Raw genomic sequence first — 16,084 nt, forward strand, 5'->3', positions numbered from 1 at the left:
AAAGAAAAGAAAAAAAAATTCCCCAAACAAACAAAAGATAGTTAAAAAAAAAAAAGACTTCCCTCATTTTGTTTTGTTTCTTAGATACAGGTTCATTACATTGCCCAGGTTTATCTAGAACCCACCTACCAGTGAGTGATTCCCTTGCTTCAGCATCTTCAGTGCTGGGTCTACTGTGGAAAGCATGCACCACATGCTTCCAACAGGAAGATCACAGGCCTAACATTGAGTCAATCATTCATTCAGTAGGACACATCTGACGGGGGAAGACAGGGATTTTTGAAGGCCACCATGAGTTGGCACTCAGTTAACATATACTGACCAGTGCTTATACCATGGCTGGGTAGGGACATGCAAATGGGATGGATGCTCCATCTATCTCCCCAGAGGATTCTGATAGGGTCAAAAACCACACAGGGACCAGCAGGGCCAACTTCAGAAGCTCTAGAGCCTAGGGGTGCCAGGGAATGCTCTTCTCAGCAGTCAGTCTTGTCCACGGGCAGAATCATATATACTTAGTTCTCTCTACTAAGCTGCACCTTCTGGGCCAAAGGCATCCCAGGCTAGAGATCTGACAAGCTAGAAGGTAGCACAAAATACCATCCACAAGGCTCAATTCTCTTTGGAAAACTAGACTCAAGAACACTTAGCTAAGATGTTCAATCCCAGCTCACATGCCCCCTAGAGCCAGAAGGCAGTACTAGTTCTGGCTACTCATTTAACTGTTCTAAACATTCAGCCCTTCCTTCCTCTTTCTGTTTCACTCTTCTCACCTTAGTTTCTTTTCTTTCTCTCCTCTTCATTAAGAAAGTATCTTTCACTCAAAGTCCAGGCAGGCAAGCTTTTGGCAGTCCTCTTGGCTCAGCATCCCATTCCAAATGCTTAGATTATAGCAATGTGTTAATACACTTGACAAACTGAGTAGTTTCTAAGATAACCCTAATAGTTTATATTTGTGTGAGTGTGTGCCATGTATGTGCAGGTGTAGACAGGACTCAGAAAAGGGAGCTGTATCCCCAGCAGCTGTAAGTTGTCAGGTAGCTGCTGCAGCTGGGGGCCAGGAACAGGGCTGCAACTGCCAGTCCTTTAGAGAAATGGCAAGCATGCTTTTTTTTTCCTTCACTGCTTTGCTAGGCCTGATCAGATCCCTCAGTCTATTTCCTATCAAGAATTGATCAACAAGGTAAGCACGGAAAGAGTCACCAGGACAGGAGTACACTCTATCTACTGAAGGTAGAAACATGGCAGTGCCACTTTATAAACACCCAATATGCTCTTCCAGTGGACCCAAGATTCACAACCCTCCAGTTCCAGCGAAATATGATATCTTCTTCTGGTTTGCATGGATACTGCCTATACACAGTGCACAGACCAACATGTAGGCACAAAACCCATACACAAAATTAAACAAACTGCCCCACGAAAGACAGGTGTGGTATACACCTGTAATCCCAGAACTCTGAAGGTAGAGGCAGAACTTCAAAGTCATCCTTAGTTAAAACAAAGAAATGACCCTTTAAGCTGGGCATAGGCCTATAAACCCATCACTTAAGAGGTAAAGGCAGGGGCTGGAGAGATGGCTCAGTTAAGAGCACCAATTAATCACATGGTGGCTCACAACCATCTGTAATGGGCATCTAATGCCCTCTTCTGGTGTGCCTGAAAACAGCTACAGTGTACTCATATACATAAAATACCACCCCCCTTCTCCCCTCCTCAAGATCTCTTGGAGGCCACAATGTTGTATTTGAAGTTCAGAGGCAGTAAAATATAGCTGGTCATGGAAGACAGGGATTCCTGGAGGCAACCATGAGTTGGCTGGAAAACTCTGGTGACTTGTGGCATCTGCTCAGATCAGTGCCCAGTATATTCCTTATGTCCAGTTGCAGCAGCATCAGTGCATGCATAGGTATACTAACTTCATAAACACTTCTTGAGCCCCGAGCTCTCCCCAGGCCTGAGATGGGAACCCTCCCTACAATCCACAAATGACATACTTAAAGGCACCTGCTTGATGCCAGAGCCACAGGAAGCTCATATCATCCTCTACAACAGATTCCCTGAAGACTCTCTCAAATGACCTGTGTGAGCTCCAAGTCCTACCCACAGCTTGTGTAAGTGTTCACATGAGGAGGGGAAACTGGGAAAGGAGGAATTTACATGTAAATAAAGAAAATATCTTTAAAAAAAAAAGTGTTCACATGACAAATGCCTTGGCTCCTAGCTTGCATGACTGTGTATCTGATAAGGCTTAGGGAATCCTGACCTCCTCTTCCTTGTCTGTGACACATGAGTGGTTCTCCTCTACTGTGTATACGCAGTCAGTTCCCAGGGACTGGCCCACCCACCCACCTATACTCTTCTGAGATGATCACATTATGCAGCCCTAGTGTCTCAAGCATGAAGATGACACTGGCCAGGACCTGAAGCTCTCCTCCTGCCCTACGTCTCCAGTGCCACCACACCGGGACCTCTTTCCTCTATAAGCAGTTTACCGCCTCAAGTTACCTGTTATAAAGACAGAAAGCTAGCGCCTCACCATTTAATCTCTCCAATAGAACACCATCAATGGCCGTATGATGAATCAGCTCAAAAGACAGAAAGACACTGCCTCTCACTGTCAGTCTCTCACTTGCTTTTGAAAAAACCCTCAGACAGCCACATGAAAGCTGTTGATGGGTGAGGGAGAGGACCAATTCTCAGAAATGACTCAAAATTTAAATAAAATAAGCAATTTAAAAAAAAGAAAAAAAATGACTCAAATAGGACACCCTTTTTGCTTATCAAATCACACTAAGATTACTCAAGCAAAAGGCAGAAGACCTGCATCTCATGAAGCAGCAGAGGCAGGAATGCTCAGTGAATCACACAAAACAGCTAATAAACATCAATATGATCGAAGCTCTAGGATCACTACAAGCTAGAGGCCTTGTCCAAGCTAGAGGTCATGGATAGTCAGGAGTACAGCTGACTCTTAAGGATTCTTCACACCAGGTCAAGCCATAGCTTTGACTGAGTATACACAAGTGTTCACCACCATGTTATTTATACCATAGTACACCTCAGTAACTAATCTCAGTAATAATATGGTAGCTACGAACAGAACAGAGTATTCTGCTAAACTCTCAAGCTGCATTTTTAGTCACATTTCTTTCATCAATTGGATTCAAACCCATGACACTCCTATTCAGACTCTAGTTTCTGCCTGAAAGTCTACTTTTTTCTGTCTATAAATGATTCCTGAGTTTGAGTTTTACCTTTAATGGGGACATTCCAACTAGCATAAAAAGATCATAATTAATGAAGGAAAACAAAACAAACAAGAGGAGGATCACAAAGAGGAACAGTGTAAGCCCACGGCTGTGCCCTGCTGGCCCTCCATCTAGCAGCCCGGCCAGAGCACAACAGTCACACAACTACTATGATGGCCCTCTGCACTCGGCCACTCTGCCTGGTCACAAGCAGCAGGGAAACAGGGTCTTTTTCTCTAGCCCAGCACTTGAGTGGCACGTGGCCCTGAATCTGGGCATCTGCTGCTCTCCACCAACCACACTTGAGAAGGAAGATGGCACAGGACATTCCCGTGACTATTATCTGACAGTCAGAGAAAAGATGTGAGGCTCTAACAACAACTGCAGCTGGGACTGGGGCTTGTCAACAGCTCACAGGCAGATGCTGGAAGTGGGGGGCAGGGGACATGGGCTGCAAAGAAAAAACAAGGCAGGTGGCTAACAATGTGGCTCATTATTGCATCTGATCGTGGTGGGTCTCAGTTTTCCTATCTTACAAAGTGGAATAAGACAAGGCCCCAGAGTTCCTGAAGTTTAGATAAAGCGATTCCACTGGCACGATTCAGAGTCTCCCAGTCAGGGCCACCAGTCTCCCAGCACTTTTGAGGTGATGTTTAAACAGGTACCTCAGACACAATCTTTGCTGAGTTTAACTCTAACACTGATTCAGATTTCTCTGTGTGGAAACAGAGTATGATCTGCCCTTCTGTGGACATGAAGATAACAGTCCCTAGTGAAGCAGAACTACCAGGATGCAGTATGACTCCACTAATCACTCAGCTTCAGGACTTGTGGTTCTGAGCCTGAATTCCTGCTGGAGCATTACTCCTGCTTATCCCTGGATGATAAGTGCTTCCTCTTTTTTTAATGATTGTGCTCTTTCAAACCTACCACTGATAAGAGCCACACAGACACAAACACCACCACTGCTTTTTACCTATAAGTTATTTTTAAACATCTGTGGTCATGATGGCAGCAAATCAACAAGCAGTCAGTTGCTACTCCCATTATCACCTGTATCTGCCATGGCTAGCTACTCCTAGAGAATTCTTGTCATTGCCAGGCATCAAAACCTTACTGGGAAGCATCATGCTTGAATAGTGCCTACCCATGGCATGTCCAGCAGAGGTTATGAGTTCTAAAATACAAAGTCTTTTTCTAAAGTAGAGACCTAAGAACATGACTTAAAATACAATAGAGATGGGTGTGGTGGTTTACGACTGTTATTTCAGCACTCAGGAGGCAGAGGCAGTGGGGTTCATGAGTTTGAAGCCAATCTATGTAATACAGCAAAACTATTGGCAAACATGGAGGGAGGGGTGTCAAAAGCAAACAAGCTCTGAAAACGACTTTAATAATGCATCAGACAGAAGAGTGGAGTAACAAGAAAGAATGATGGATAACATATGAGCAAGTCCAAGTGGTGGTTTCCTTTCAGGAATTAAAATAAAATGGTATTAATTATTTTTTAGAAGCCAAACTGAGACAAGAACAATGTTTAATGTGAAAATTGGGAGTGACACACTGCCATGGTCCTTCTCTTTGTGATCCACAAGAAGCAACAGGAATTGGTCAATGGTAGGAAGCCACTAACTACTACACAGTTTTAAGTGTGAACCCAAATCCAAACCAACTTAAGTACTTTCTTTTCTTTTCTTTTTTCTTTTTTATTTTTGGTTTTTTGAGACAGGGTTTCTCTGTGTATCCCTGGCTGTCCTGGACCTCGCTCTGTAGACCAGGCTGGCCTTGAACTCAGAAATCTGCCTGCCTCTGCCTCCCAAGTGCTGGGATTAAAGGCGTGAACCACCCTGCCCAGCTCTTTTTTTTTTTTAATATTTATGTATTATTATATATAAGTATGTATAAGTAGCTGCCTTTGGACACACCAGAAGAGGGTGTCAGATCTCTTTATGGGTAGTTGTGAGCCACCATGTGGTTGCTGGAATTCGAACTCGGGACCTTTGGAAGAGCAGTCACCGAGTGCTCTTAACCACTGAGTCACGTCACCAGCCCCCTCTTTTCTTTTCCTTTTTTTTTTTTTTTTTTTGGTGTGTGGGGGTGGGGAGCAGTTTGAGACAGGGTTTCTCTGTGTAGCTCTGGCTGTTCTGGAACTCAGACCAGGCTGGCCTCGAACTCAAGAAATCCACCTGCCTCTGCCTCCTGAGTGCTGGGATTAAAAAGGCCTGTGCCACCACTGCCTGGGCAGTGGTGTTGCACACCTTTAACCCCAGTACTCAAAAGAGGCAGAGATAGACAGATCTGTGAATTTGAGGCCATCCTGATCTATATATAGAGTGAGTTTCCGGACAGCCAGGGCTACACAAAGAAACCCTATCTCAAGAAAACAAAGCTGTCTTAATTTAATACTAAATATGGGTATTTTGCCTGCATGTATGTGTGTGCACCATGCATGTACATTCCTGTACCCACTAAGGTCAGAAAGGGTGTCAGATCCCCTGGGACTGGAGTTGGTGAGCCACCATGTAACTTCTGGGAATCAAATCCAGGCTCTCTGGAAGAACACCAATGCTCTCAATCGCTGAGCCATCTCCCCAGCACCAATCTCAAGTACTTTCTATGGGAAGAAAGCTATGAAACAGCTCAATTCTGAAACCAACAAGTAGCTGCCTGATATCATCTTCCCCACGGGCCAGCTCCAGGCATGGCTACAAGCTCCTTACGGTGTGTGTAGCCATGCCAGTAGCAGTCCCCCGGAAGGGCACAGCCTTGTACTTCTACATTTAGATGCATTTCCTGGCCGATGAACAGTAGAAAAATGGCAACAAGTCTACTATGCAAATTACCTTATAGACAAGGGCCTAGAATAAACTAACCCTCTTTGTATCTCCTAAGGCCCTGATCAGCTTTTAATAAAGTTGAATCTGTCTGCAGTCATCACCAGTAGCTGTTCATAGCCCCTAGACCCCCTAACACCAGTATTTGATAAAAGTAAAAAACCCTTTATAGAGAAAGCACCTTACTGGACAACCCCCATTCCCAACACAACACGAAAGCTTTGCTCTTTTAGAAAGGAAACAACTCTCTATTCCTGAGTGAGTGTACACAAGATTTTTATTTTAAGACCCCTGTCAGGAGAGATGATGCACTGTTGAGCACAGCTTTGGGGCTGGAGATATTGCACAGTGTCTGATTGCTTATCTAGAACATTCAGGGTATTAGCTCTTTCCTGTTAAAATGGGGCAGGGGATAGGGTGGGTGGAGAAACCACTGAAACAAACAAACTAACAAACAAGCACAACTTTTCTTTGGGCTGGAGAGATGGCTCAGCCATTAAGAACACTGACTGCTCTTCTAGAGGTTCTGAGTTCAATTCCCAGCAATCACACAGAACCATCTACCTGCAATGGGATAGGATGCCCTCTGAAGATAGCTACAATGTACAAATATACATAAAATGAATAATTAAATCTTTTTAAAAAGATTTATTATAGCTGTCTTCAGACACCCCAGAAGAGGGCATCAGATCTCATTATGGGTGGTTGTGAGCCACCATGAGGTCACTGGGATTTGAATTCAGGACCTTTGGAAGAGCTGTCAGTGCTCTTACCAGCTGAGCCATCTCACCAGCCCGATTAAATAAACCTTAAAAACAAACAAACGCCTTTCTAGAGACTTGGCACAGTGTCCTTATTCAGTTCTCGCTCGTTTCTCTTTAGGTGCTGCTCTGGACTTTCAGGCTTCTCTTCCCACTCTATGTGCATGTATCTATATATGCGAGGTGGGGGTAGGATGTGTTTGTGAGTGCAGGTCCCCTCAGAGAACACAGGGTTTGGACTGCCTGGAGCTGGATTTACAAACAGTTCATTTCTAAGCCATCTCTCCAGCCTACCCTCCCTCTTTTTTTTTTTTTTTTTTTTGAGAAAAGTTCTCACACCAATGCTTGACTTTAAAAAGAAAATAGCTCGCCGAGCAGTGGTGGCGCACGCCTTTAATCCCAGCACTTGGGAGGCAGAGACAGGCGGATTTCTGAGTTCGAGGCCAGCCTGGTCTACAGAGTGAGTTCCAGGACAAGAGGGCTACACAGAGAAACCCTGTCTCAAAAAAACAAAACAAAACAACAAAAACAAAAACACTCACATGACCTTCCTGGCTCCATCTCTCAAGTAATGGTAGTAGAGGCGTACCACCACACCCAAGTCACGGTTACACTTTTTACATTATGTTTTACTTATTTGTTTGTGTGGGTATGCTGGGATTTGAACTCTGATCTTCATAATTAGTTGAAGAGGAAGTATAGATATCTACTGAGTCATTTCATCAGCCACAGGTTTTTTAAAATGTCCATCATTTCTCCTATGTATATTGATTATTAGTCTTATTCTTTTGACAGGTGCCACCATTCTTAAGCAAGTTTGTATTTTCTCGCACAAGATGTTACAAGCTCACATGTAATTTTCCTATTCCATCTCTGGAATCATCCACTTCTCCAAGAAGCCTGGGTTCCACTTAGTGGAAAGGGATAGTAACTACTGTGATCTATGTTAGTGAGGTCAGTCCCTCCCGGGGGCCTTTGCATTTAAGCTTTTGACTCACAGACTTAAGAAACGCATCTGCATAAGAGACAATGCACACACATGCACACGCGCCCAGTTCCAGATCTGCAGATGAGAAGCCACAAGCATATTTGCCCTGCTACCTCCAATCCCACTCACTCTCACAGGGTTCCTTCTAGCCTGTTCTGCCTTCCATAAACACAATACTCTGCTAAAAAAAAAAAAAAAAATCAATCAATCATCTGGCTGCCTCATCCACACTGTCTACCTACGTGCTCACTCCTGAATACTTATTAGTTTCTAAAAACTATTAACACTGAAAAACAAAGCTATATTTTACAAATTTTCAGTTCTTTCTTCAGACTGCTACACATAAAAACCACTGTGTTAAAACAAGACCTGGTTGTTACATACAGGTCTATAAGCTCAGCACTTAGTAGGTAGAAGCAAGAAGATCAGATGTTCAAGGCCAGATTTGGCTATATGACTTCTGAGGCCTCCACACTCATTTATCCTGGTTGAGATCCTGTCTCAACAAACAAACAACAAAATAAACCCACTGCACTCAAGGGATATTCCAGGAGCTTTCTAATGGCCCCGTTTCAGTACAATACTGTTAATTAAAAAATAAGAACCTACGACAGGTAACTGGAGCTTTGCTTTGAAGTATGGCTTCTTTTCCTACTATAGAAGGTCTCATCTGAGAAACTTTAGAAAAACTCCAAGAAGGAAGTCCACTTCAGAGGAGCTGGCAACGTGAGCAATAGTTGATCTGTATTCTCTGAGTGTTCCCTGAGTGGTTCTGATACCATATCCACTGGGATTTAGCCTCTTATTACTGTGTGCTGCTCCTTGGCTTGCAACACTATCCTCCTTACCTCAACCAGAAAAGGTGCCTGCCTGCTTCGATAGCTGTGAAGTTATCTGGTCATACTGAACATCTACATGACAGAGCAGTTTTGTTCTACAGCCTACATTAGCGTTTTCCTCACGAGGTATTAAGGTTTGTGAATCCATTGATAAGGAGATCAATTCTTCCTCCTGATTTCTAGCTACAGATCTTGCATATACCAGATTCATCCCAAATATTTGATCTTGAGTTATTTTTGCCTTCAGTTCTGAGGCAGTAGTATGTGCTAAGTATTTTTCCACAGTTTATTAGAAAAGACTGAGAGAATGGAGACAGCAGGACCCTCTGATAGTAACTCATCTTGAGATGTGGTCCACTCCTTTCTGCTCCTGGGTAAGTCTGTGTGTTACTGTCCATGTTGGTAAGAGAACAGTTTCCATCTGAGGGCCACTATTTTTAGCGCTCCTGTTATGATAAACTCACAGTAACCTCAAAAAGAACAAATCAAAGTCAACTTTTTTGTCACAGGAAACCAGCTCACACTTAATGTTTTGAAACACACCATGGGAGAATAATAAAAAGATGAGCCCTTTCTGCTCACAGATGGAGAGGACAGCTCCCAAGACAGTGGAAAAGCTCAGCAGGAAGCATTAACTCTGACCACTACTGTATTTGTAGTAACTGGAAAAACACGCCAAGCACACACACGGGGACTGCAGGACAGCAGGAGACTCTGGAAATCAAGCCTGGTTTGTGCTGGGTTTGATGGTGTTATCACACTTAGCTACTGGAGAGATGAGGCAGGAGGATGACAACCTCAAGACACCTAAAGACAACCTAGTGTCTCAGTAAAAATTTTTAAATTTTAAATTATTTTATGTTTATGAATGTCTAACCTGCATGTATGCCTGCACCATGTGCATGCCTGGTGCTCACAGAGGCCAGAGAGTATCAGATCCCTTGGAACCAGAATAACAAACATCTCTGACCTGCCATGTGGGTGCTGGGAATCAAAGCTAGAGCCCCTGAGCCAGTGTTCTTAACTGTTGAGCCTTCTTTCGAGTACCTAGAAATATATTTTTTAAAAGATTAGAACAATGTGAAAGAGATCACTTTATCTTATGCACATAAGGCTGGCTCTAGCCTTAGCTGAAAGTCTTGGTGTGGGTGGGAGGGAGAAGGGAAGAGCAAAGACAAAAAGAAGCCTTGCCAGACAGCAAGGGGTGCTGAAGTGATACCAACATGAGCAGTTTGCATTCTGAAGTGGAATAAACGAGCAGAGAAGCAATAACCAGTCGTTCATACAAGAATAGTCATTTATCCAGCACCCAGCGTTGACAACCAGGCAAGGGAGCAATGAGGTCAGGTTCTTTTTTTCTCAGGGGTGCATCACAGCCAATCACTCTGTCCTCACTGAGCACAACCAGGTGACATGATTCATCATTAACGCATCATCAGCTCATTTGGATCACATTCTCAGGCCTGGAAAAACTGAAAACTATTTACATATCTTTCCAGATCAGATGATGGTATGTTGTCCAGCCAACAGAACAATATTACTCACCAGTTCAAAGATCCTTCAGTATCTTTTAAGCTATCACTTCAAAATAGCAAATTATCTGGGTGTGCTATCAGCCCAAAGGACCAGGGATTCAAGATCAACTTTGCTATAGACTGTACGTCTGTCTGTCTCTGTCCAGTATTGTTCTTCCAGAGGGGTCAATTCCAGCACTCACAGTGTAAGGCCTCAAAAACCATTTATTAACTCCAGCTTGAGGGAACCAACACTCTTCTGGCTGCTGAGGGTACCTACACTCACACGCTCACACGCACGCGCGCGCGCGCGCGCGCGCACACACACACACACACACACCCCTGAAAAACGTAATGAATCAAACACACAAACAAAATCAAATTGCACACACATAGTAAACAGCTTAGATATAAAATCCCAAACTTCTTGCTTCTCCCAGCCCACCCTCTTTTAATCTATTTACCTTTATTTTATGTGCATTGGTGTTTTGCCTGCATGTACATCTGTGTGAGTTTAAGACCTTTGCAATTAAAGACAGTTGAGAGCTGCCAGGTGGGTGCTGGGATTTGAACCCAGTTTCTCTGGAAGAGCAGTCAGTGCTCTTAACTGCTGAGACATCTCTCCAGACCCAGGCTCTAGTTCATCACAAGCCTACTCATTTTCCTCCAGACATCCCACATACCCTCTTCCTGGACCTTGCTTTTTTGGTAGCCCAGGACAAGCCCCAATGGTCATTATATGTCTACATCTATGCTCCTGATTTTCCTTTCATCTTCATTTCTTACTACTGTTCAAGCATATGTGTGGTGGGTAGAGTAAAACTTTGTGAAATTGGTTGTCTCCTTCCATTATTATGTAGATTCTAGGAACTAAACTCAGGTCACAACAGCTGTTTTTTTTTTGTTTGTTTTTGTTTTTATTTTTTAAACATTTACTTCTTTATTATATGTAAATACACTGGAGCTGTCTTCAGGCACTCCAGAAGAGGGTGTCAGATCTCTTTATGGATGGTTGTGAGCCACCATGTGGTTGCTGGGATTTGAACCCAGGACCTTTGGAAGAGCAGTCAGTGCTCTTATTTACTAACAGATTCTGCTGGCCCCCTTTGTGTCTGTATGTATGCAATGCCTAAGGAAGCCAGATAGAATAGGGTGTTGGATCCCCTGGCACTGGAGTTACAGGGAGCTATAAGCTGTCAGACATGGGTTCTCAGCAGAGAAGAAAGTAGTCTTAACCCCAGAGCCATTTATGAAGGCACTTGTTTTTATCTTGAGTGGGCATATATTTCCAGAGGTGCTACAATGAGAAATGGAGCATCCAGATGCAGAGAGGACAGGCCTGGTTTGCTTTCTGCTGGACTATATATAATACTTCTTTTTCCTCTGGTAGTACCAGGGGTTGAACCTAGAGCTTCATGCAAATGAAGTTAAGTGATCTACCACTGAGTCCCAGCCTCAGCTCAATGGCTTTTTTTTTTTTTTTTGAGACAGGGTTTCCCTGTGTAGCCCTGGCTGTCCTGTCTGTAGACTAGGCTGTGCTCGAGCTCAGAAATTCCCTGCCTCTGCCTCCCAAATGCTGGGATTAAAGGCGTGCGCCACCACTGCCTGGCCAATGCCTTTTTCTTAAGTTCACAGAAATGTTATCTTTTTATTTTCTTGCTTGGTTACAATAATCATTATTTTTTTCTTTAATTAATGAACAAAACAGATTTATTTATGTATGAGTGTTTTGCCTGCACATAGTCTGTGTACTACATGTGTGCCTGGCACCCATGGAGATGAGGGCTGGATAGCCTGGAACTGGAGTTATGGATAGTTATGAGCCACGATGTGGGTGCTGAGAACTGAACCCCAACCCTCTGTAAGATGAACCAGTGCTCCTAACCACTGAGCTGCCACACCTCCAGCCCCCACCCAAGAACTCTGACCTACACTGACTGTATTCCACTTCTCAGGGCAGCAGATCAGCTTCCATGTGTATACTGGCTTTCTGCTAAGCATCCTTGCCATTAACTGTGGTTGGAATCTTGAGTAACTCAAGAAGTTAATCTGCTGTTAAGTGGTAGTAGCATTCAACTTTGATTCCAACATTCATGATCTACAAGTTCCAGGATAGCCTGGTCTACAGAGCAAATTCCAGGAAAGCAAATTCTCTATGTAGCCTGGACTACACCCGTTTTTTTTTGTTGTTGTTTGTTTCTTTCTTTGTTTTAACTGTAGGCTGGGCTCTCCTACTCACAGCAATACCCTTACCTCTACTTTCTCAGTGCTGGGATTGTTGGTGAGCCCCACCCCTGACTACTCACAGTTTATAGACTGACAAGGAAGGGGCTGGCAGTACTGCACCAAGGAAAAGCAACAGGTTTTGATAACCAACAGCCCCTCCGTAAGAGCAAGGTCCTTATAGCACTCAGTAGGATAAGGCCCTCAAGAATGCAATCTACAGGTAAGGTAAGAAGGTGGCAGTTTGAAGAATACAGCCCCCAATTTTTCCTCTTTGTTCTCTTTCAAAAACTTTCCTTTTCTGTGGTGCCGGGGATTGAACTTGAACATTAGGCAAGTGTTTACTCGACCCCAAGCCCCTTTTAAATTTTTTACTTAATGGACTTGTAGGCCCCAGGATCACTTATCTTAGAAAAATGGCAAAATAGGCCCAAAACGTTTGGTCAGTTTTTATTCTAAATACCTAGTCTCAAGAACTGTAAGTTATCAATTCTAGCACTTGGGAAGCAGAGGCAGAGGCAGGTACTCTGTGAGGTCAAGGCCACCCTGATCTACACAGTAAGTTCCAGGGCAGCCAAAGCGATCCTGTCTCAAAAAAAACAAACAAAAAACCATACACCATAGGCTACCACGTGACCATGACATTACAGTTAATTACATACACTTGGAATGCCAGCACCTGGAGAACCGAAGCAGTACTGCAAGTTGGTGATCAGCCTGGGCTATGTAGCTATGGAAAAACAAAAGCAAAAACAGGCAGCTCTTATTTCTGGCTGGATAACGGTCTGCCCCTCCAAGCCCAGGCACCTGAATGCTCTTGGTACCCAGAACTATGCGAAGCTTACCCAGACTTCAAAGGGCTGGACCCAAGCTGGAAGTGCTTGTCTGGAATGCACAAAACCCTGGATTCATCCAAAGCAGCCTATAAAAACTGGGCAACAGAGGCACATGCCTATAATTCCACTATTTGAGAAAAATCAGAGATCATCTTCAACTATATAGCGAGTTTGAGGCCTGCTGGGGCTACATTAAGATCCTTATCAAGAAAGTAAGTAAACAATGAACAGCCAGAAATGGTGACATATGCCTTTAATCCCAGCACTACAAAGGCTAGGCAGGAAGATCTGAGTTCGAGGCCATCCTGGTCTACAAATCAAGTTCCAGGATACCCAGAGCTATAAAAAGAAATGGGAAATAAATAGACAGACAGACAAAAAGACAGATAAATGAGGTGAATAAGTGAAAGAAATGAAAAAACAAACTGAGGACTATCTAACCTACCTTAGGAGACTGTTGTAATCTTGAGACAGATGGGAAGCCACCCTGGAAATTGTCATTCTCAGACATGGCATCTTGTTTTCCTATTCTTTTTCTTTGAGACATAGTATCACTGTTTCTGAGGCTAGCCTTGAACTTGTTTCAATTCTCCTGTCTCAGCTTCCCCAGAGCTGGGACTATGTAAGGTAAGAGTTTGCACTGACATTCCCAGTGGTTCAATCTCTGCCACGGGAGCTGCTGGGGATGTTGAGTGATATCACTCACTTCTTCCCACTAGATGCAGGAATACTACTCCCCAATGCATTCTAATAACCAGAACTAGAACCACCCTACCAGACCCAGACAGGCAGGCCAGGCTCAGGGGCTGCTTCATAAGCAATTACTAGAAAGGGTTTCATCATACACACAAATGTTCCAAACTTTGGCTTCCTGTGCCACAGACAGGGCTTCCAGGCAATCCTGGCCCAGAGGAGCAGGTGCTGCTCACAGTGCAGCTGGCACTTCTTCCACACAGGGTCCCACAGTCCTTAGGGAAGGCATTTCTCACATGCCTAACACTCATTCCTACTTAACCCACTTAGATATTTCTGTATGAATCGATATTCAGGCTTTTAAAATAGTTCACCCACTAAATATTCCTATCCTCTGTCCTTTTCCCGATTTTGAGGCAGCATTTCATGTAGCCTAGGCTATCCTCAAATGCATGAGGTAGCTGAAAATAGGTTTGATGATCTTCCTGTGTCTGAATCCCAAGTACTAGCTAGGATTATAAGTGTGTGTTTACCATCCCCTAACAATTATTTTTTAAATGGTATCTTAAGTGCTCAGCAATTAAGAGCACATGCTGTTCTTGCAAGGACTCAAGTTTGGTTCCTACACTGACAAGGTGGCTCACAACCATCAGAGGAGGAGATCTAGCACAGTATTCTGTGAACACCAAACACACATGCTCTGTACTTTTATATAGACAAGGCATATACATATATAGCAGCAAAAAAAAAAAAACTTTTTTTAAAAAAGGGGGGAGGTCTCTATGAGTTAGTTCAAGGCCTGCTAGTCTAAACAGCCAATTCCAGACCAAAGTTATATACGGAAACTCTTGTTTCAACAACAAAACACGCACACACACACACACACACACACACACACACACACACACACACACACACACACACACACACACACACACACACACACACACACACACACACACACACACACACGGTAAACTGTCAGAAACAGAAGCAACACTGAGAGGTCAACCAGTATTTTCCTATCAAATCCCTGAAAGATAGCTCATTTAACGAGGGAGAAGACAGGCAGAATAAATAGTAAATATGGGAGACCGAGGCAGGAGGATCACTTCAACTTCAAGCTGGTCTCTTCTGTGAGGTCTCACTGTAAAAGGTAAAAAGCAAACAACTCAACCCAAAGACAGGAAAACACTCAAAACTCTTGTCAGGAGAATAAGGATTTAAGACCAGTTCTGGAGGGGCAGTGTGAGAAGATGCTGGGGAGCTTAAAGTCACCTCAGGCTCAACTGTAAATAACAGATCGTTCTGACAGATTTAGAAAGTGACCAGAAACCAGACCTCAGTGAGGCTGCATCTCACACTGTGTGAAGGAGACAGAGGAACTGTCACAGCTTCAATACTGGGCCACAGCACAAGCCTGGCTGGGGTGGCTCCATTTCCAGGTCTCACCTTGCAGCAGAAAGTAGTCTGTGGCAGTACGCTTCAGGGCAGCCTTGGCTTTCTCTCCACTCCAGTCCACTTCTAGCGCCTCTTTGACAGGGCAGAAAAGCACTTTCTGTGGGAAAAAAGAGTGCTTACAAATAAGCACACTGGTTTGAATCAGAGCAGGAATACTTTCCAGGTCATACAAATGTAAACATTCAAAGTCTTATTCTAAGAAGCCAGTGCCCACTAAAACCTAAGAAACACTTCATACTCCGAACAGGGATAGACATGTACTCCCTATGTAGGAAGATGATACAGCCAACCTCCTAAGACCTGCCTCATTTTGGTCTCACTATTTAGACCAGGCTGACCTCAAACTTGCAGAGATCCTCCTGTTTTAGCCTCTTAGACTCAACTGGATGAGGTGGTACATAGGCCTATAATTCTAGGACCCAGGGGCTTGAGGCAGGAGGATGGACAGCCAGCTTGAGCTAGTGCACAGCAAGACTCAATCTAAAAAACTACAAAAGGTACAGAACGTTCTTTAATTATTAAGAAAAACAAAATTTAAATATTTCCCAGCATAATGGCTTGATGCTGACAGTATAAAAACAAGTAAGGGAGCCGGCAGTGGTGGCGCACGCCTTTGATCCCAGCACTTGGGGGGCAGAGGCAGGCAGATTTCTGAGTTCGAGGCCAGCCTGGTCTACAGAGTGA

General features: G+C 43.8%; 1 protein-coding gene across 2 annotated transcripts in view; it reads right to left on the minus strand.

Annotated features, from left to right (window-relative positions):
* Positions 1-16,084, minus strand: part of Sae1 (SUMO1 activating enzyme subunit 1) — a 54,578-nt gene that overhangs the window by 13,303 nt on the left and 25,191 nt on the right. For both annotated transcript variants that reach the window (XM_031385440.1, XM_031385441.1), the window contains exon 6: positions 15,392-15,497. In XM_031385440.1, the coding sequence (XP_031241300.1) occupies positions 15,392-15,497 (106 nt within the window). The remainder of the gene's footprint in view (positions 1-15,391; positions 15,498-16,084) is intronic.

The sequence above is a fragment of the Mastomys coucha genome, unplaced genomic scaffold, assembly GCF_008632895.1.
Source record: "Mastomys coucha isolate ucsf_1 unplaced genomic scaffold, UCSF_Mcou_1 pScaffold21, whole genome shotgun sequence".
Lineage (NCBI taxonomy): Eukaryota > Metazoa > Chordata > Mammalia > Rodentia > Muridae > Mastomys > Mastomys coucha.